Genomic DNA, 19,906 nt, shown 5'->3' with positions numbered 1-19,906 from the left:
GCAATAACGCCTTCTATGACTTGGATGAAATGACACACCGTACACTTGGACAGATAGAGTGATAACTAGGACTCACTTTATAAGTTAGTGCTCATTCCAGGAATTAGACAGAGCCCGAAAAAAACAAGAACATCCTTTACCTTGAAGCGTTTTTCGCCAGCCGCAGCAAACGTCGCCTGCTTCCCATGCACGAAAGTACAGTCCTACTATTATGAGAAAAAGACTGGCTTTCAAACACTTTACCCGAGCACATTAGCTACATTACTCAAGATAGCCTCGCTAGGTTTCCAGCTGAAAGCTAGCCAGCGTTAAGTTAGCTTGTTCCCATTGACTCCACGGTCCAGCCCATGCAGCCGTATAATACGTGTACACAAATGTCTGCAGAGCTCAGACAGACGGCGGCGGCCTACCAAGTGTTTACATCGCACAGAGCATGCGCCCCAGCTCCAAACCAGGACAACACCACCACAAAGTGTTCACGGTGAGCAACTGCACCCAAAGACTTTTTCATTCATTCAGGAAGAGAGAAGACTATTTCTAAAATGGAAAAAAGGGTACTTGTGATAGGGGCAACTGTGGAAAGAGAACTACAGTACCTCCTAGAGGACTGTGCTGCAAACTTCTTAGGTCCAAAATATGTGACCCAAGACTGTTCTAACACTTTTATTATGGTAATTGTGACAAGGCCATGTGGAACAACACTTGTGCTTATAATGGCTCTCTCAACAGTCCAGAAACTAAATTGTACTAACAAAACTGAAGTGACCTCTGACCCCTTTGGCTTTTTACCATAGAGCAGTTTTACATTTGATGGAATGCACTGTTCATCTATTCATTAGCTCAGCATAGATTATCTGACATCAATTAGATGGATAAGTGTGTTTATGCTAGAGGGATGCAAGTGTGTAAAGGTACAGTAACAGCCTTACCTATTCAAACATCTTATATTGTGTTTTGACAAGTGTGTAGGTTCAATGCACTTTAGGAAACAGGAGTCAATAAAAGGGAGCATCTCACACACAGCCAAAATAAGCTTATTAATTATTTCACAGTTAATTACTGATATCACCTCACTTTGTGATTTAGATATATGTTAATAAGTCAAATAACAAAGTAACAAGTCCTTACAATGTACAGTCGTTTTGTATTTCAGCCCAATGCATATTGAGTGCTTAAGTCACAGTCAAAGCCTCCAGTATTGTAAGGTGCTTATTTGATCAGTATCTCAGTGTCTTACCTGAAGTTCATTGCTGAGTGAAAGAATACTTCTGTTGGAGTAGACTGGAAGTTCGAAACCCTTCAGCCTCAGAACTGTCTGCTGCTCTCTCAGTTAAGGTGCGTTGTTTTCATTGTAGAAACAGAAAATATCATGAATGTATTTATGAAAAATATATTCTTACTTTGTGGTTAGTCTTCACAAAACAAACCCCTAGAATTAAATAAAAGCTGTATATGACAAAAAATGAATTATCTATAATGGCCTAGAAACTGACAGGAGGCGGTTTAACTTTAGCTTACACAGCTAGCTTTCCCTGAACAAGAGATGTCAACAGAAACTCATGATGAAGTAACCACGCCAGTGCTCCAATGAAAATGTGACTAAGCCTTGATTCACATACCAAACAGTCATAAAACCTACTCTTCAGGTTTTACATGGGAGCAGTGACGCATATCTTTTGTTGCTTGTTAGACACTCCTCTGTTCATAGAAGAAGCTTAAAAGCAGCTGACGTTGTGGGCCAGACCAATGCCATGGTGACTGTAGGTCTCTGAATCTGATACACTGTCACAACAATCACATCTCAGTTGTCAGACATAAATAATTACATAGCTGTGAACACATAATCAGTTACCTCTCAATAATGATATAGATTGTGTGGAAACAGTTGATCACTTAGGCACTAAATTAAAATCAAAGGAAAATAAGTGCAGTAAAATATTACCATTACAAAGTGTCTGGCTAGCTTTTTAGAAATAGTTGATGGTTTGTGTTACAGTAGGTATGAATTGGTTAAGCACAGGCCAAAATCATTATGTGGTAATTTATTCTATACTGCTCTGTTAATTGTGGCTCTGCTGGTATTGTTTGCAGTCACACCCATATCCCCTGATACACCCTACTGTGTGCACTGTTTAATCCCTGCTGATTAATGACTAAATGACTCTAAATACTCTATTTTTGTTGCATAATTACGTAATTTAATTCTATTGAAATGCTAGATTTCTGTTGCTTTAACAGGTGAGAGCTGACTGAGCATTTGTTGTTGTCCAGTAAAAAACTTACATCTCATCATTTTTATCTATTTAGACATTATGGGGATAATGTATCTCGAAGTGTTTGACAGCTTTCCAAGTTCATCTCATGAGGTTTGAAACTGAAAATTAGTAGTATCTACCCATGCTGCTATCTGAATTTTATTTGCAAAGGTTTTAAGATTGCACATTGAGATTTAGATTACCTAGGACATAGTTCCTGGAGAGGGTCATTACATTGTGCTCTTTTTCAATGCTGTGGGCACCACATATGAAATTCCATTCACCTCCTTTGTATGACTGTGACGTCAGAAGACTTAGTGGTAGATACTATCTTTAGATACCACTCGTAAGCGGGGAAATATATTTGGGTTTTGTTTGTTTTGAACTGTGTGAACTGGTCTTTTAAAGAATGAAAATCACAAAGATCTACAACAGAACAAAATAATTCAAAGTTTTACAACCAGGCTTCATTTCAGTTGCTGACTATATACATAACGCGAGAAAGATTTCAATTTTAGTTTTCATTTACAGCAGAGTGCTAACAACAATGTGCACCTTAACTCATTAAAGTCAATGAATCTGCATCTCAGGTAGGTATTCACTATGGGGACAAATGGCATAGTGTTAAATTCTGTTGGAGAATTTTATTTTTGCCTTTTCAAATTAAAGGACTGATGAAAGATATATGTGATTACCATGCTCTCTGAGTTTATCATAAATACCAGCAAGTGAATTTTCTGCACAAAGTGCAAGCTGAAATTCAATGTAAAAGAAGGAGGCCTTGGTCTTTCTCTTGTCTTTCTCTTACCCCATCCCCTCACACCCCTCTCTCTGTCTAAACCCAACCTGGTCAAGGCAGATGGCCGCCCACCCTGAGTCCGGTTCTGCTCGAGGTTTCTGCCTCTTAAAAGGAAGTTTTTCCTTGCCACAGTTGCCTACTGCTGCTCATGGTGGGATCTGTTGGGACTCTCTGTAAATTTTCTAAGATAAAGAGTACGGTCTAGACCTGCTCTATATGTACAGTGCCTCGAGATAACTTGACTTGGCTGAACTGGGTTCAAACCATAGACTGAATCAAACCCAGTGCTAACCACTGCACCATTGTGCCACCCCCTACACATTCTGCCCTCATTATTTATATGTGGAAAAGTAAAGAAACATATTTTAAAATAATATCAGGTTTATGAAATAAAAATATTAGTACATGTCGTATATGAGCTCAACATTAGACAAGAAGTTGTTTTAAGGACAAAATACTGATGCAGCTGAGTGTCAAAAAGATACATAATAATGATGATAAATAGCAAGAGAAACAGAAAAGAAAAACTTTTGACTTAAAAAGACTTTGGTCAGAGTTTAATCTCAGTTAGGCTTTTCTCTAGTTAGAAGAGACAGACTGGAGTTATTATTGTAGGTGGCGGCCCCAGCTCGATAGGGGGCAGAGTGGTAAATCCTCTGCAGTATGGCGTCTCCTCGGCTCATCCTGTGACACAGTATTTACCGAGCATGCGCGCAACGTTCTTCCTTTTTCCAGTGCAGCGGAGTCAAGCCCCAGTCTTTGGCTCCGGGCTCCTTCATAAGGAGACAAAAAGACTGCAAAAATGGTTTGTAATTCCTCCCAATATGTGTCTACAGGCATACCTAAGACATACATGTTGTGCGGTGTGGTGTCAAATGTTTAAAAACATTTTGCTGATGTTCAGATGAAGATAGATTCAGTCCTGCTAGTGCTCACCGGGGTCTGCTTAAACGTGGCCTAATGGCTACCTTCTCAAACTCACCGCTTCCTGCTGTCTGTGGACTGCTTTACTGACATTTTCTTCACTAATATGTGACCAGTGATTTCCCAAGTTCACATCCCCCGAATTGCCATTTTATACAGCTAACCATTAGCCCGTTTGCTTCTTGTCAACTCTACGTAGCAGTCGTGCTAACTCCCGCTGTTAATTCTCAATGGCTCAGCTTGCTGATGTTAGCCGGGTCCAAGCATTAGCCTTTGACAGTGACAGTCCAACTACTTACCACAGCAAAGCCACAAACTAACTTGGGCTAGCGTTTGTAACCGTGAATGTTAAATCTTTGATGGTAAGTCTACTCATGTCCTCCTGCAGGGTTTTGTTAAAGTGGTGAAGAACAAGGCCTACTTCAAGAGGTACCAGGTCAAATTCAGGAGGAGGAGAGGTAAGACGACTCGTGACACTCTTCATCCCCCAATGTTCAGGCTACTTTGAGCATTACTTATAAGTAACTGAAATGTGTATTCATTCCAGAGGGAAAGACTGACTACTTTGCTCGTAAGCGCCTGGTTGTTCAAGACAAGAACAAGTACAACACACCCAAGTACCGGATGATTGTCCGCTTCTCAAACAGGGACATCATCTGCCAGGTGAGCATATGCTGAGATTTTTTTTTCCTCAGGGCTTTTTCTTTTTTTCTTCAACATGTTGGAATTCATTGGAACAGCAGTACTTTATTAAGTCCATTAAGATAATGCTATGCAGAATAAATGAAGATAACTTTTTCTGACTTTGTCAATATAAACATGCAGTCCATGTCAGAAATATGAATGTGCTGTAAAGTCATGATTACTTGTGATCGTGTTGCAGATCGCCTATGCCAAGATTGAGGGTGATATGATCGTGTGTGCTGCCTACTCACACGAGCTGCCAAAATACGGAGTCTCCGTGGGCTTGACGAACTATGCAGCAGCCTACTGCACTGGTCTGCTGCTGGCCCGCAGAGTATGTATACATCTGATTGTACACACTGGTAATCTCCTTGATGTTGACTCCTGTTTGTGCCCTGGGTGTGAAGAGATTTAGAATTGATGAGAAATGTCCTTTGTTTGAACTTTTTTCTGATAAAGTCTCAGTTGAAATTCTGTAATTGTGGAATCAATTAATTGGCCACATAAAAAAAGAGTGGTTTGCCAGGTACACTTGTTCTGATTAGAAGTAGTTGTTAAATGTTGAAGTATGTCAGGCTTTGAATCTCAAATTTTGCAATCTCCCATCCTCAGCTGCTGAACAAGTTTGGCCTGGACAAGGTGTATGAAGGCCAGGTGGAGGTGACAGGTGACGAGTTTAATGTGGAGAGCATTGATGGTCAGCCAGGCGCTTTCACCTGCTACCTGGATGCTGGGCTTGCTAGAACCACCACAGGCAACAAGGTGTTTGGTGCTCTGAAGGGGGCTGTGGATGGAGGCCTGTCCATCCCACACAGGTAACCTTGTCTCACTTTTGGTCACAAACATGTTTGGATTTGAAGTGCTTTGCTTGGCAATGTGGGCTGTGTGAGAGATGTTTTTCATGTCAAATGAGTTGTGCTTCACAGGATAGGCATTATGCAGTCTTTTCAAAGAACATAATATATCAGACTGGGGAAAAAAATCTGAAACTTAAGGGAGTTTGACTCAATGCATTATATGAATAGAGACTCTTAAAGAAACTGTCACTAGTTTCTTGTTGCTCCATTCTTCTGGTTTTTACATTTCAGAGGCTTGTACTACGAAGCAAAGTTACTGGCCTATTGGGGTCATTTTGGATGTAACTTCCCGATTAACCCGTATAGGTTTTACCTGGGGGTTTGCTGCCATGGTAATTTACAGCAAGCAGGTTATGTTCATGATTAACTCGGTGTTATCCTGTATCAGTACCGACCCACAGGTGGAGGACCCAGTTATTATTGGCACAAGGACTGAAAGAGGCTGACTTTGGGGGGTGAGGTTGTCTGAAGACTGTCAGGAAAAAATAAATCGTGTATTTGTCTTTTGCATTCTCCTTTTCCTTAAAAGAAAAACTAAATTAAGTAAATATTTAACATAATAGCATTATAGTCTGAGTGTTCCAGGCAGAACATCATTAACAGTGAGTAATGGGTCACTTTAGTTTAGTATCCTAATAATTATCACATATTTTGTGTATCCTTACATCTCATATTACGAATCAAGAATGCAGAGAAGAAATGATAAGGCTCCCTGGTTTTGTTGGCAGCTGTTGCTTTACACTTTGCTGTTAGTCTCCTTAAATTCCCTGTAAACTGACGTAATGAACATGCGCTCTTCACCTGAGAAATACGGTGCACATGCACAAATTCTGATTAAGTTAACACTGACTCAGCTTACCGACATCTTAACTGCCAGCGTAGTATCATTTAATACTAGTTAAGGGAACCGGAGGTTGTCAACCCTGACTTCCCTTTGCTAACTCCAAGTTAAATCAGAGTAGGTTTAACTCCCTTCCTAGAGCAGGCCTCAGATCTTTTTCATGGAAATATTTCGGCACGGAATTGTAGAAAAACACAAGGTGCCAATAAGAAATAAATGATGGCTACCATTGATGGATTCTATTTACAAAATTTATGTTTTTAGTTACTACTGTTTTTTTTCCTAATATGACAAGTAAGAATGGCTGCTCTGAAAAGGCAAGGCAAATGGGTTTTATTTAAAATGTAATCGGAAAACCTGAGTTGAACTGTGCAGGTGTCATAACTGAACTTGTCATGGAGCTACCACTGAGACAGTGAGAATAGCTGTAAGAATTGTGTAGTGAATGAAATTTTTGAATCGAGTGGCTGCTTTGTATTCTGTTTATCATCTGTGAAGGCGATGTGAATGTATTTTGAGGCATGTGCCAAGGCTGCTTTTGTCAGAAATTAGATACTACAGTGTCTTTCTGCTTGTCCACCAGCTGCTTTCTGCCATTGAATTTTCCATGAAATATCAAAATGTGGCTCTTAAGAAATCACATTAAATAGAAGAAATCAGGCAAATGCATGGGTGTCACAGCCACAATAGTCCCATCTGGATGGGTAAGACACTGCCTACCTTCCATGAACAGACTTTGATGTTAGGAATGGAAGTCATTTTGATGATTTTAATGTGTAAAAGTCAAGTACCTGTGGCATACACAGGTCCAGTTTGCAGTACTGATGTAAGACATCCATGAAATAAATCTGAGGGTGTTTGATCTAAAATGGCGCAGGAGGAAAAAATATAAAACATGATTTCACACAGTTGTATGACAGGTACCTCTGTGTGAACTGAATGCCAGTTGTTTGTTTACAAAAGATCAATTAAGCACATTACACTTCATCTCATTTGCAGTGAAGTGGATTTGCATGACCACATGTAGGCGCTGTTTCATTCACATTGTAGCTGTTTTATTTTGGTCTTAGCAGATTTAAATGTCTATTTCTTTCTTACATGCATGAGAAAGTGAGGTGAAAACAGCAGTTGAATGTCTGACACTTGCTCTGCCATTTCCATATACTGACATCCAGTCACTGTCTGGATGGAATACAGATTAGACAAGAATGAATAATAAATACCCAGTGTAAATGCGAGCATGATGTGGTGATGTTACCTGGTGACATATCTAGATACATATCTAGATCATTTTTAATGGCAGTTGAATGGGGCCCATGTGGAAATTAAAGTGTTGTGTTAGAATATATATGTAATAGTGTAATATTTTTTTAATATATTACTATTTACTTTTATTCTTCCAGCACCAAGCGCTTCCCTGGGTATGATGTAGAGAGCAAGGAGTTCAATGCTGAGGTCCATCGCAAGCACATCATGGGCATCAACGTGTCAGAGTACATGAGCTACCTGATGGAGGAGGATGAGGAGGCTTACAAGAAGCAGTTCTCCCGCTTCATCAAGAATGGAGTCACCCCCGAGTCGGCAAGTCCTCTATATCCATCTTTAAATTACCTATTTACTCTGTATTATGGTACAAGAATTCAGGCGGTAGATGGCGTTCTTGAGTTGGCTTGTGCTGTAGTTGATCTCAGCAGGGCTGTTTGACACACTTTCCATGTAGCAGCCAAGACTCTTAGAAATTCAGTTGCAGTCAAGTCACTTGTTGGTTTGCTGCAGCTGTTAACACTGGAAAAGAGCAAGGTTTGGACTTAATCTAGACTAATGTGGTCTTGGGAAGAAAATGACACGGTGCTGAAATCCCATAAAATGCTGATGTTTGACGTGATAGTCAAGTTTAACATTTTCATTTACTTTTTTTTTTTTTTACTGATTTGCAGCTGAAAATATTGGAATCTACTACAGTTGATACTTTATTCCTATATCTGCCAGAAACACTAACAGTATTTATCGTTAAGACTACTGTGAGTTAAGAATGAATTGTATCCAGAGGTGACATGAGATTGACTGGTTATCCATCCATCAGATTGAGGAGATGTACAAAAAGGCTCATGCTGCCATTCGTGAGAACCCAGTCCATGAAAAGAAGCCTCCCAAAGAAGTCAAGAAGAAGAGGTGAGAAATGCGCACACACACACACACACACACACATATATATATATATATGGTTCATAAGGAGACAAAAATATATATCTCCTTCATAAGGAGACCAAAAAAAGTAATAATTTATGTATATATATATATATATATATATATATATATATATATATATATATATTGTGTTCATGTGGACTGTGAGCTCTATTCAGAGGAAATATAGTGACTTCAATACATACAACTGTAGTACACATGCAAACATTCAACCACACCTGTCTTTTTGACCTAGTTTTACACAGTTACTTGGATGTCATTATTGCTAACTGTACACATTTCTGTGACCTAGGTGGAACCGTGCCAAGCTCTCTCTGGCCCAGAGGAAAGACCGTGTTGCTCAGAAGAAGGCCAGCTTCCTCCGGGCTCAGGAACAGGAGGCTGCAGATTGAGGAGTCGCTTTGCTCGGTTCCAAATGCAAAATTTTGTTCAAATAAATCTATCGAAAAACAGTCACATCTCTTGTGTGCTTTATCAAGTTGCACTCAGGTGTATCCAATCCCGGCAGCGCTGGGGTCCCTTGGTTTGGGGATTTAAAAAAATAATATATTTTACAGGGTATCTTGATAACTACACATTTGGACAGTGGCTTATAGACAGTTTTACTAGTCATAAAAATGACTGCTTGATTCATGCAATGAAAATATTAATAATTTCTGGAAATGGAAACTGAGTTATGAGCAAAGGTGAAATTAAAAAATGTTGAACTACCGAAATGGATGTAGGCAGTGCACTGCAAAAGCAAACTCACTATTCAGACATATGAATCTTAGTCAAATTTATTTATCATTGTCATGGTTTCAAAAAATTGCACTTTCATTTTATTTAAGTACATTAATAAAGTTACCTTCTTATTACATTATTTAATAAAGTGACATTCCATGACATTTAACTCCATAAAATACATCAGTTATACATTAAAAATGAAATACCAGAGGATTGTTACTGTTTTCACAGTGAAAATGACCATTATTTTATTTAAAACCTTTATGGGACAGGAATCGGTCTTCGTGCCTGTGTGCAGTGCCTGCTTATTTATTAGGAGTCTTTTGTATGAGAGATTTTCTTCCATAGCAATGTCTTAAGATTGTTAAGAATCAGTGAGTGTTCGATTTCCATCTGTTCTGTCGAACCTTTCAGTGCAATGCAGGCATACAGCTGTTTCTCAAGCTCCTCACTCACATCAGATGGTGCTCCCCTCAGAATATAGTCCTTGAGTGCTTCACAGGCTTTGGCTAAGTTTGGCCTGGACACCTCAGGTGTGCAGCGGTGCTTGGTGAGGTCACAGGAAGTGAGGCAGTCAGCCCCGTACACACAGTCCTCATCCACATCACAGCGCTGCTGCCTAATGTCCTCTTGGAAGATGGCTTCAGGAACAATGTACCGCGCGTCCATCACCTTCAGGTCATGGCGGTCGTTGTAGCCAAAACTGGTGGCGCTGACATCGCACATGAGGAAGCTGCCAAAAGTGCCGTGGAAAACATCCTCAACAAGTTCCAGCAGTCCAATGGAGATCTTGGCCTTGTGTGGCCAGGAGGGGGTGAACCACTGGTCCATGCTGCGGCGCAGGCCTGTGGGAATCCACACCTCAATGATCCAGGGTAGACTGATCCCGTAAAGGGGAGAGTATGGCACCTTCTCCATCACATACAGGTCTCCACAGAAGCCCAGTAACTTGGGCGTGTGCTCTCTGTCTTGTAGGACTAATGCTAACAGGAACTCATTGAGTTGCAGCAGAGCCCACGTGGAGCGAGCCTCGGGCAGTGAGATGTGACCGTCCTTATTGGCATCTGCAATGGACAATACTTGGGTTGCCAGGTCTGCGAGGTTGGCCTGATCCCCCACTTTAGCCTGTGAAGAAATTAAAAAGTTATAAGACAAAACTGGGTTTTTAAATTCAGACTTAGTGTTGGACTAGTTTTTAGTGTTAAATGAAGGCCTCCTGACTTTCAGGTGGTTGAGAATCATCTCCCTGAATTTTTCCACTGAGGTCCCCTTGGTGGGCTTGTTGAAGGCCACAGCCTCCTTCCTGGGCTCCATCTCATTTCCCAAATCATAATGAGGAGCCTCCTCCATCTGGCATTTGATGACCCCCTCCAGGTCTCCCCAGCTCCCTGAGTAAACCTAAAATAAAGAAGGTAGGCCAGAGGTGCAGCTGGATTAATAACATGCAGACTGGAGAGGACTGCCTGATTTAAAAAAGACTGACCTGACTGTTGGGTTTGGCAGTGAAGCACTTCCCCAGGTAAAGAGTATCTTTCTCACACAGGCTGCTGCAGGCCGAGCCATCAATGACTCCTTTTCTGTATTTGTCACACTGAAAAATACAACAGGAAAAATGACCAACACTACAAAATGATCTGGAATATGTGTACTGCTGAGAATTTCCATTTTGTAGGACAATCTTGATTTTGATCTTGATGGGACTAAAAAACTCACAATTGAATTTTTGCAGTCGTGCCCACGACATAGCTCTGTGTAGGAGGAGTACTCCACATACACTATCCAGCTCCCCACAAACACTGCCAGCCACGAAAAGAACAGGTACTTCATATGTAGGTAAGAGAATCTGGCCTGTTGGAAACATTTCAGACATTTGAAACAAAACACTGTTAGAATAAATATCAGCTTTGATAGTGAACCACTTTAAAATTGTACTACAGATATACTGCAATATGCTCAAATATTTTCAGTTCAGTTCAGTTGGATTTCTACTCATTAAGCTATCTGCAACGTACTGTTAGGTGTGGATGTTTTACTGCATTAAAATGTAAAGTGCAATTGGAGGTGTAAAGAAAGATGGTTGCTATTTGCATTGGAAATGTAGGACCCAGCATTTTACTAGCCTGACTCATATTAGGAAATAAAAGCCTTTGCTGCTTTGATTTAGAGTTGGTCTCATAAACCTCCCAACCTACAGTATAAGTGCAATACTTATCCACTGGGATACACTTTTTTAAAAACTCTTTTTACATATATTCCATACAGACAAACTACAGAATTTTATACTTGACTATGCTTTTACTGTACTGTGTACTGTAGAATAATCGGCCGGGCATTTTGGCATTTTGACGCATATTGGCATCAGCCTTTTTTAATTCGATGGCTGATAAGAGATCAATTTAAAACTGGGTAATTTTGGCTCAGATGCAGCCGCGCCTCTCTGTCTGCAGTCACTACTCTGCCTCCAGCATTGTCCCACCCACAGCACCATCTGATTGGCTACACGCAGAGCCACGGCACAGGTAACAGCCAATCAGCAGTAAAAGTTTATAGGAAAACTTTATAAGAGATGCTGCTGACCCTGGGAACTCCCTGCACTTTTTGTTTTTGTTTGAACTTAAAACAAAGATTAAGTGAAAGATAAAATAACATTTCAGTTATATTGAAATTTTGGAAAACTTTATTTACTGTAGAAAACTTTAGGGAGCTATTTATTTGTTTAAGTTTTCATTTAACTTTATAAGACATGCTGCTGAGCCTGGGAGCTCCCTGCACTTTTTGTTAGAATTTTAAAACAAAGATGTTTATTGTCTAAGATTTAAAAAAAAAGGCCTTTAACATGTTGCAAATCTGAAAAGCTGTTTAATAAACATATGCTTAAAGGCATTTAAACAAAGTTAAGTGTTGGAGTTTGTATTATTCAAAATTTTGACGCCAATATTTTCACTTTTACTGCAAATGAATATCAGCTCCAAATATCGGTTATCGGCCTCCTTGACAACTAATAATCAGTATCGGCCCTGAAAACACCATATTGGTCTATCTCTACAAATGACTGAATCAAAACAGTTAAGTTAGGGGCTGTAAAACCAGAACAATGAGCCAAAAGAACAAACATAACATAGCACTGAAGGGAACTGTGGAGTCTGGTGGCAATTATCTGTGGGTTCATCACTCTATGCAGCTTTAAAAGCCAAGTGTTGGATTAGAAAATGCAGACATTCAGTTCTGTTCTGAAGTTCTTGTAGCTGAAGCAGCTGTAGATATTGACAGTATTTGCTGATATAACAATGAAAATGCACCATCAAAGGACACAATATTAAACCATTTAATGAGTGGAAAACCCTGTTTGATTGGAGTGATGGTAAGAAAGACACTTGTTTCTGTGAAGCACTCTTGCCAACATCTTTGTTTCATTATTAATGAAACTGGACGTGTACATGTGCTCAGTATATGGTCTGTCAAGCTTACAAAAAACTAAGAGATTATAAAATGCTAAAAGTCAATATGGAAATCTTTTCATTTATGTTTCATTTAGCTTATTAGTGAGGGAACAGGCCTGTAAGTGAAATACAAATTAGTTCCAACTGAGTTGTATCACAGACTACATCATTAATGCAATTGCTTCTAAATAGGTGCTCTGTAATTAACAGTAAATGCTGTTTGTGGTCTGGCACAGCAACAGTGAAACATTTAGAGCAACTCTAGACTCATTACCTTGTCTTTTGATTTTCTTTCCAGTTCCCCAGCTGATAAATACAGTCTGGCTTAGATCCATAATGGCATTTCTCCAATTGGAGAACATTAGTGAAAAATAACATACTTTTTAGCAGTCCTACTTTCCCATTTATTAATGATTCTTGCACTCAGTGCTTGACATTGATGGACTCCCCCTGCTTCCACCCTCTACCCCTTTCAGTTCCAATTTTCTTTATTGGCCTAAGTGTCTTTATCTCCCTCCCCCTTCTTTTTCCTTCTTGTAACACTGTGCTCCATCTCCCTGTGAGATCATTTTGACCCTACTTTACAGTTTCACATTTAGTTTCACAGAAAAGAGCTTGATGGTCACCCTGATTTTTTTTTTTTTAACATACACTGTACACAAAAAAGTCAGAGATTATTTTCAGTGACGTAAAAGAGATTATATTGTATTTGTCATTTTTATTTGTCTCTAAATGGATTTTCCATCCATTTTCTGATTTTGACACCACTGATTGTGCAGAAATCAAGCTTTCAGACAGCCTCTACAGAGTATCTCATGCTCTAATCTAATTTCTCTCCATACAGTGGACTTTAGTCTCATGTTAGTCTGTATTGTGGAAATGCCAGTTAGGCTGTACAGGTTGTATTTACACCTGGCTGAGATCCAATCAGAATACAAGCCAGACCAGGCCAAGCCACCTCCAGAAGCTGCCTGTCTGATCTGATTAAATTAGTTTCTCTTTAACCAGATTCAGATTGCATTTTTATGTCAGATGGTCAGATGTGAACGTGACATAATACATCTGCTGCCAATGTCCACAATACACCACAGCAGCCCCCCCCGCCCCAAGGGTGTGTGTCCGTGCCCCAATGGGTCAGAGCTGTATTAGCAGCACAAGGAGGACCTACACAATATAAGGCAGGTGGTTTTAATGTTGACACATTGACCAAATAACCAAATCACTACTGGACGCTACAGTAACTCATTATCGCGTAGTGGTATTATGAGGTGGGATGGCCCTAGGCCAACTGCTTAGCATGCTAACTTCAAAAGAAAACAAGAGTTAACACAGATCAACATTGCCATTACTTTCCACCACTGGAGACAGCTCTTGGTGACTATAGTAATAAAGTTTGATGCTGAACTTGCAACGTTTTGTCTAGACTGGCATGTAAAAAGCTGTTAATGCTAGCATTGGCTATGTAGCGATAGCAAAAACATAGCACCTTTAATCCTGATCTGCCTGCACGCAATCACAAAGTCTACATAAAACAGGTGACATAGTCCTTTCAAGATTTGCTTTTACTATTTTCTGACTGATTATTGTGCTGTTAATCAATTTATATTACAGTATCTCATACTCTCATACCAATCATCTTACAAACCCCACAGTTATAGAAAATGATCTAAATTATCAGTGACAAGCTACATATTTGAGTGTGATTTCTGCTGCTTTATCTATTGATTGGTTTACTTACAAATCTAACCGTACAGACCCACAGCAAATTTAACAGCAGTGACCACACAAGGAAGTGCTCTGTGTACCTCCCATCGATTTCTCCGTAGGTGAAATGCATCAACAGCAAAAGCATTATGGAAATAACACTCCACGGGGAAACAAATGTATGGTTGGCCTTTCTCTAATCGATGGTTTGTGGCTTTCATTTCAGTTCTGGCCGATGCATTTCTATCTCTGGGATTACATATTGACCCTTTGTGAGGGGAGAGAGTTACACAAACATGGCTAATGAGGTGATATTGATTGCGGCTGCTGTGACAGCTATTAATTAGAGACTGACTGGGAACTGTGGCCATATGCTGAGGTGGGTGGAAAGAAATGTCTGTCTTGATCTGGCTGAACTCCTTCCTCTACACCCACCCAGAGCCCTGTTATCCAAACCATATTAAACCTGAAAGTTCTATGAAATGACATACTGCACACACAGAGTGCCACCTAATGTTGAAACTACAGAGGCAGAAAGCAGATTAGAGCTGATGAAGAACAGCACATTACTATTGTGGCACTTGGTTTTTGCAGCCGGCACACCATTCATCTATTATGTATGATTATAAAGCTATCCCTCAGAGGCTGCTGGTTAATGGGCTGCTGTGCAGCGCTGAGAAAGACATGAAAACAGAAACAAAAGATGGAGAGGGCTGGAGGAGGGAAAACAGATATTTACGAAGAGTATGCTTGATATCATTGACAAATATATAAAACCAGCCATACATTATGCACTTAAATTCAGATCACTTAAATTCAGTCAAATTTTGATAGAAAGGACCACCTGAGAGAGTTTCGCTTCAGCAGCAGTCCAGCACGTCTCTCCACTAGTCACAGACTCTCAGAAGGAAAAAAGAAAGGATGCCACACTGTCTGCACAAACACTACAAAGATCTGACTCATCACAGTCCAGACAGAAAGCAACCCCCCACCACACACACACACACACACACACACACACCATCCCCTCCACCCCCATACACATACAAAGCACGCATTTCCATGCTGACTCAATACTGCGACATGAGCACATGTGAACATTACTTTATCAGCATTTATTCTGTCTTGATGCTTTAAATCTAACTATCTAACACCATCTGCACAAGGTCTACACACAAACAATACACAGTAAATGCAGTCACATGTTATTCCTGCGAGCGCTGCAGCTTCCTGTCAGGGGAAAACCCCTCCTATATCTGAACTAACAAGTTTTTAAGTAGTTGTAATGTTTTTTTTTTTTTGTTGTTGTTGTTATTGTTTTAATATTTGTAAAGATTTTAATTGTAGCTGATGGGCAATAGGTCATATTTGTAAAGCCTTTTAAACCAGCACTGAAATCAGATTGGAGGCTGACCTTTCTGTGAGGTGGAATGCATACCAGTGTGGATGCATTAATATACAGAATCTTTATAGGGCCAACAAAATGTAAGCAATTGGCAGCTATAGAGAATGCTTGACATCATGACTTCTAAATTAGCCCATAGATGAAGTGCTCCATTTTGGAGTCAAAATCCTTCATTTCCACCCATGCTGGCAGATTTGTGTTGATAAAAATTATTATCATTTAATGACCTCTATTAAACACAAGTTATTTAAAATGTAAAATTAAAATGTAAAGATTACAATATAAAATGTTTGTTTATGACATGAGTAAAATACACTTCAAAAAACCAAAACAAACAAACAAACAAACAACAACAACAACAAAAAAACAACAACATTGAGGCTACATAGTACAATTGTACAAAGGCAAACAGACTTGCTTGAGGTTCTTGAAGATGCTTCACCTCTGATCCGAAAGGCTTCTTCAGCTGTATCCACAGATTAGAGGCAAAATATCTACAAGAACCTCAAGCAGGTCCAGGTGCCTCTGTATAGCACTTTGTAATACCTGGTTGACTGAGAATCTTTACAAACACTACATAGAAATGGAAATGAGAAAAAAAAAAGTAAAAATGTTACCATGGCTTGGTAATTGTTGAAACATAAATTGCTGTCAAACATAATATTTTCAGAACAAGCAAAACTTTTACTGTAATGAAAATCAGTCTCAATACATGTCACTGTTCAGCATCAGCTTGACTAATGGGCAGTTAAGTTTTCAATTACTGCTTTATGCTTTTGCCCAATTTACCTTTAAACTGTGTGTTTGATGAATCTCTGCAGTATGACATGAAGACATAACAGACAAAATGATCTATTTTTATCATCTGATCAGTGAAACAAGCATGTGCAGGAAAAGTATGCTTGATCCAACACATCTGTATTTGATCATAACATCTGTACTTGCTTGTAAAATATAAAGATAAAAATAAAGCAGAATCTGCACATGAACAAAACCAACATTTCCGGCTTACAGGACTCAGTCTCTGTATTTCAGTGGAAATAGCTTTTCTCCAAGGATCACTGACTGACACTTCTTAAGTTGTCACTGGGAGGCTGAGGTGGCCTAGAAAACTGAATGATGCTGGTGGCTGTCCCTCGAGACTGGCTGTCTCTCCTTCTATTCATTTCACTTGACAGTTTTTGTCTCTAACATGCACAGGCAAGGGCAGGAAGTGTGCAGCACCAGTGGAGACGAGACTACAATAGACCAAAATTAGTGAAACAAATGGCTGTAGCTGAGTGTCTCAATTATGCAACCAGGCTTAGAAAAATACTGAGATGGGTTAGACTGATGGGCATTTTTTTTTTTTTTTTTTACCATTTCAGTCTCCCAGGGAATGTGTTCAAGTTGACTTTCTGTTAATCTAAGTCTGTGTATCCTAAATTTGGGTTTCTGAGACCTCTACATGTCCTTGAGGGGCTTCCCCAGCAGAGTTTAATTTTACTTATGAAGAATGCCTCTGTGGACTTCACCTAATTTCACTCACATCAAATTGTTACATAATGTTCTTCAACAGCTTCCCAGATGAGGATGATCAGGGCAGCATCACATCCAATACAGCATTATTATCAATTCACCAGACATGAGACTAGGGCTTAATTTAACTGAATGAGACTACAACGTAGAGGCACTTCTTACTCTGTGGTGACTTGCATGTAGACTTATGTAAACAGTATCCGACTTACGTAATATAAGCAAGGTTGTTAATAACTTTTACAGCCCCAGAAACAGCCTCCCCTGACTGTATGACTGTACCAGCTGGATGCATCATGGAATTGGTTGCTACAGCAACGGGGATCAGGAGGATGGTTGATTCCTGTCGAGCTGTCGAGCATCAAGTGACTTTATGATTCAGTCTGAGGAGCCACACAGTAATACCTACAAATTATCACCAATCCATATGCAATACATGAAGGTCAAACGATAAAATGGTATTGGCTGTAACAGTTGCTTATACCAGTCGCATCGTCGCTTAATATTTACTCTTAAGATTCGACTGTATAAAGGCAGGCTATACATAGATATGCCCAGGTAGATTCCCAATTGGACTTTACACCATAGTGGAGAGGGATTTCCCAGAGGCTTACCTGGATGTACAGAGGCTTTCTGAAGAACCCCCATGGAATCAGACCTCTTGCCATGGCAAATGCAGAACATCTCACAACAGCTGCTGAAGGATTATATTCGACGTGCACTTCATACGGTATCAGGCAACGCCTAGCGATCTAACCCTGGAAAATGTCCAAATATAAAACATTAGTAATTCTGTCGGCACTCAGCACCGTGTGTGTGTGTGTGCGTGTGCGCTTCGATGCAGCGAGGCAGCAGACTGAGCTGTGCCGCCGACTGCAGCGAAGTCAGGCTCATATTGGCCATGATCACTTCTGGGGCGTTTTGACCAATTACAGAGGGAGGATGGGTAACACTTTGTAACCTCTTGTGTTTCATGTTCAATTTTTGGATTTTCTTTTTCTTTACATTTTTAATAATACCTGGCATTAACAAAAACCTTGAGCACTTTTTCTTTGTTCTTTATAACCACGCATGAAAACCACTAATTGTTAAGATATGTTTAAGGCTAAAAACGAAATTCCACAAGAAGTCGGAAAAAATGACTCTATTCTTTAGGCTACGTATTTCACGAAAACAATGTGTCTATATGCTTATTTTATCACGTGAAAATATCGCCATACTGGGAATTTTAAAGGGACTGTATGTAGGTTTCCCCTTCAGCCGGGAGTGGGTGTTGGTGATGGTCACTTACCAGGAGCTTCAGCCATCATTTGCGTTACGTTTGTGAGCTAGATTTTTCTCTCAGAACCATAGTTGTCAAGACATGGTTTTCTTGATTTAATAATCACAATTACTTATGTTCATCATAACAAATTTGTGACGTGATAATATGTGGATAAAACTGAGCTTTATCCAACAGCCATAAGGTATGTTAGGCCACAGCAGGGTCTACTGATAAGTCAAAACATCATTCAAAATGAATACTTGGTTTCCACACAAAGGATCTCCTAACAGTTAGCACATTTATGTGTGTATTGTTAACATAGTTACCAGTGTGAAATGGCTGAATGCAGATCATAGGATCCTATAAAACGTGCCCACAACTGTCTAAAGTAAAGTTTGTTTGTTTGTTTTGTTGTTGTTGTTTTTTATCAAGGGAAAAAAAAACTTTTAAGATAAAAGTAGAAATGTGATTTAGCAGGGGAATCTCTGTGAGGGAAAAGGTGGAAAGAAAATTCTAATAGCGAGTTTACTAATGCTAAAGGGAATTTTGAATTTTTCCCTTGCTACATTTTAAAACAAATGACCTACACAAGCAACCCCAGTTCCCAGAAAAGTTGGCTTCAGGGGAAATTTGTAAAACCTTGCTGGTTTGAAAACAACAACAACAAGGTCATTCCAGGCAGACTATCACGGTCTCATTGGACACTGGGAGAGGTGTCTCGTCTCACTGGAGAATGAGACAGATCTTCAGGGACATGTCTCACAGCTCAAAGGGAAGTCAGTGTCAGCAGAGGATGAGGTAAGAGAGTAATAGGCTGTCAACTCCAGCACCAAAGAGTGATCATGAATCACCTAATCGTTATTTTGATTTATATTTCCCATCATGCATGTGTTTTCCTCAGTAAGGGACCAGGAAGCGGTATCAGGTGTAAAACATATTCTATTTTATGTGCTCAGATGACATGCATTGCAATTACTATGACATATAAAAAGCATAAATATCAGATTATTAATTTGTCTATAATTTTGGACAAAGCCTCCTCCATCCCCTGTTCAATTTGAAAAGGCTTCTGTGCTTGATTCTGTGGGATGTGAGAACTCTTCCTGGCATCTTATAAATGAAGAAATAGAAAGCTTTGGGACTGCATCTCAGGGGAATGCACCAATGAAAGGTAATGGGCACTCATTTGTACAACACATTAGCATGTGCAGCACATGCATTATCATCCATCAAAACAAACAACAGTCTAACCCCTGTGATTGAATTTCATGTGCAAGTACTGCC

General features: G+C 39.7%; 3 protein-coding genes across 5 annotated transcripts in view; 1 reads left to right on the top strand and 2 right to left on the bottom strand.

Moving 5' to 3' along the window:
- evi5b (ecotropic viral integration site 5b) overlaps positions 1 to 387 on the bottom strand; it is a 39,093-nt gene extending 38,706 nt beyond the window's left edge. The window contains exon 1 of the mRNA XM_051077223.1: positions 141 to 387. The gene's annotated coding sequence lies outside the window, so the exon portion shown is untranslated. The remainder of the gene's footprint in view (positions 1 to 140) is intronic.
- A 3,349-nt stretch (positions 388 to 3,736) lies between these two features.
- Positions 3,737 to 9,120, top strand: LOC108878938 (60S ribosomal protein L5). 2 transcript variants are annotated; one of them, XM_018669991.2, is made up of 8 exons: positions 3,737 to 3,859; positions 4,367 to 4,436; positions 4,526 to 4,641; positions 4,862 to 4,996; positions 5,275 to 5,477; positions 7,764 to 7,941; positions 8,444 to 8,532; positions 8,861 to 9,020. In XM_018669991.2, the coding sequence occupies exons 1-8, from the start codon at positions 3,857 to 3,859 to the stop codon at positions 8,958 to 8,960; spliced, it is 894 nt and encodes a 297-aa protein (XP_018525507.1). In that variant the 5' UTR covers positions 3,737 to 3,856; the 3' UTR covers positions 8,961 to 9,020. The 2 variants fall into 2 exon arrangements, with proteins under 2 accessions (XP_018525507.1, XP_050933121.1); XM_051077164.1 differs by lacking the exon at positions 8,444 to 8,532 and having other exon boundaries at positions 3,762 to 3,859; positions 8,956 to 9,120.
- A 194-nt stretch (positions 9,121 to 9,314) lies between these two features.
- Positions 9,315 to 18,261, bottom strand: dipk1a (divergent protein kinase domain 1A). Of its 2 annotated transcripts, none has more exons than XM_018669989.2 (5): positions 17,973 to 18,261; positions 11,008 to 11,142; positions 10,778 to 10,885; positions 10,516 to 10,692; positions 9,315 to 10,419 (listed from the first exon to the last, which is right to left on the bottom strand). In XM_018669989.2, exons 1-5 carry the CDS (start codon positions 18,024 to 18,026, stop codon positions 9,607 to 9,609), a joined length of 1,287 nt encoding a protein of 428 aa, XP_018525505.1. In that variant the 5' UTR covers positions 18,027 to 18,261; the 3' UTR covers positions 9,315 to 9,606. The 2 variants fall into 2 exon arrangements, with proteins under 2 accessions (XP_018525505.1, XP_050933120.1); XM_051077163.1 differs by lacking the exon at positions 17,973 to 18,261 and adding an exon at positions 17,571 to 17,762.
- Between the last annotated feature and the right edge of the window lie 1,645 nt (positions 18,262 to 19,906).

This window comes from Lates calcarifer, linkage group LG17, assembly GCF_001640805.2.
Source record: "Lates calcarifer isolate ASB-BC8 linkage group LG17, TLL_Latcal_v3, whole genome shotgun sequence".
In the NCBI taxonomy this organism is placed as follows: Eukaryota; Metazoa; Chordata; class Actinopteri; family Centropomidae; genus Lates; species Lates calcarifer.
This window is presented reverse-complemented; position numbering and strand designations above follow the sequence as displayed.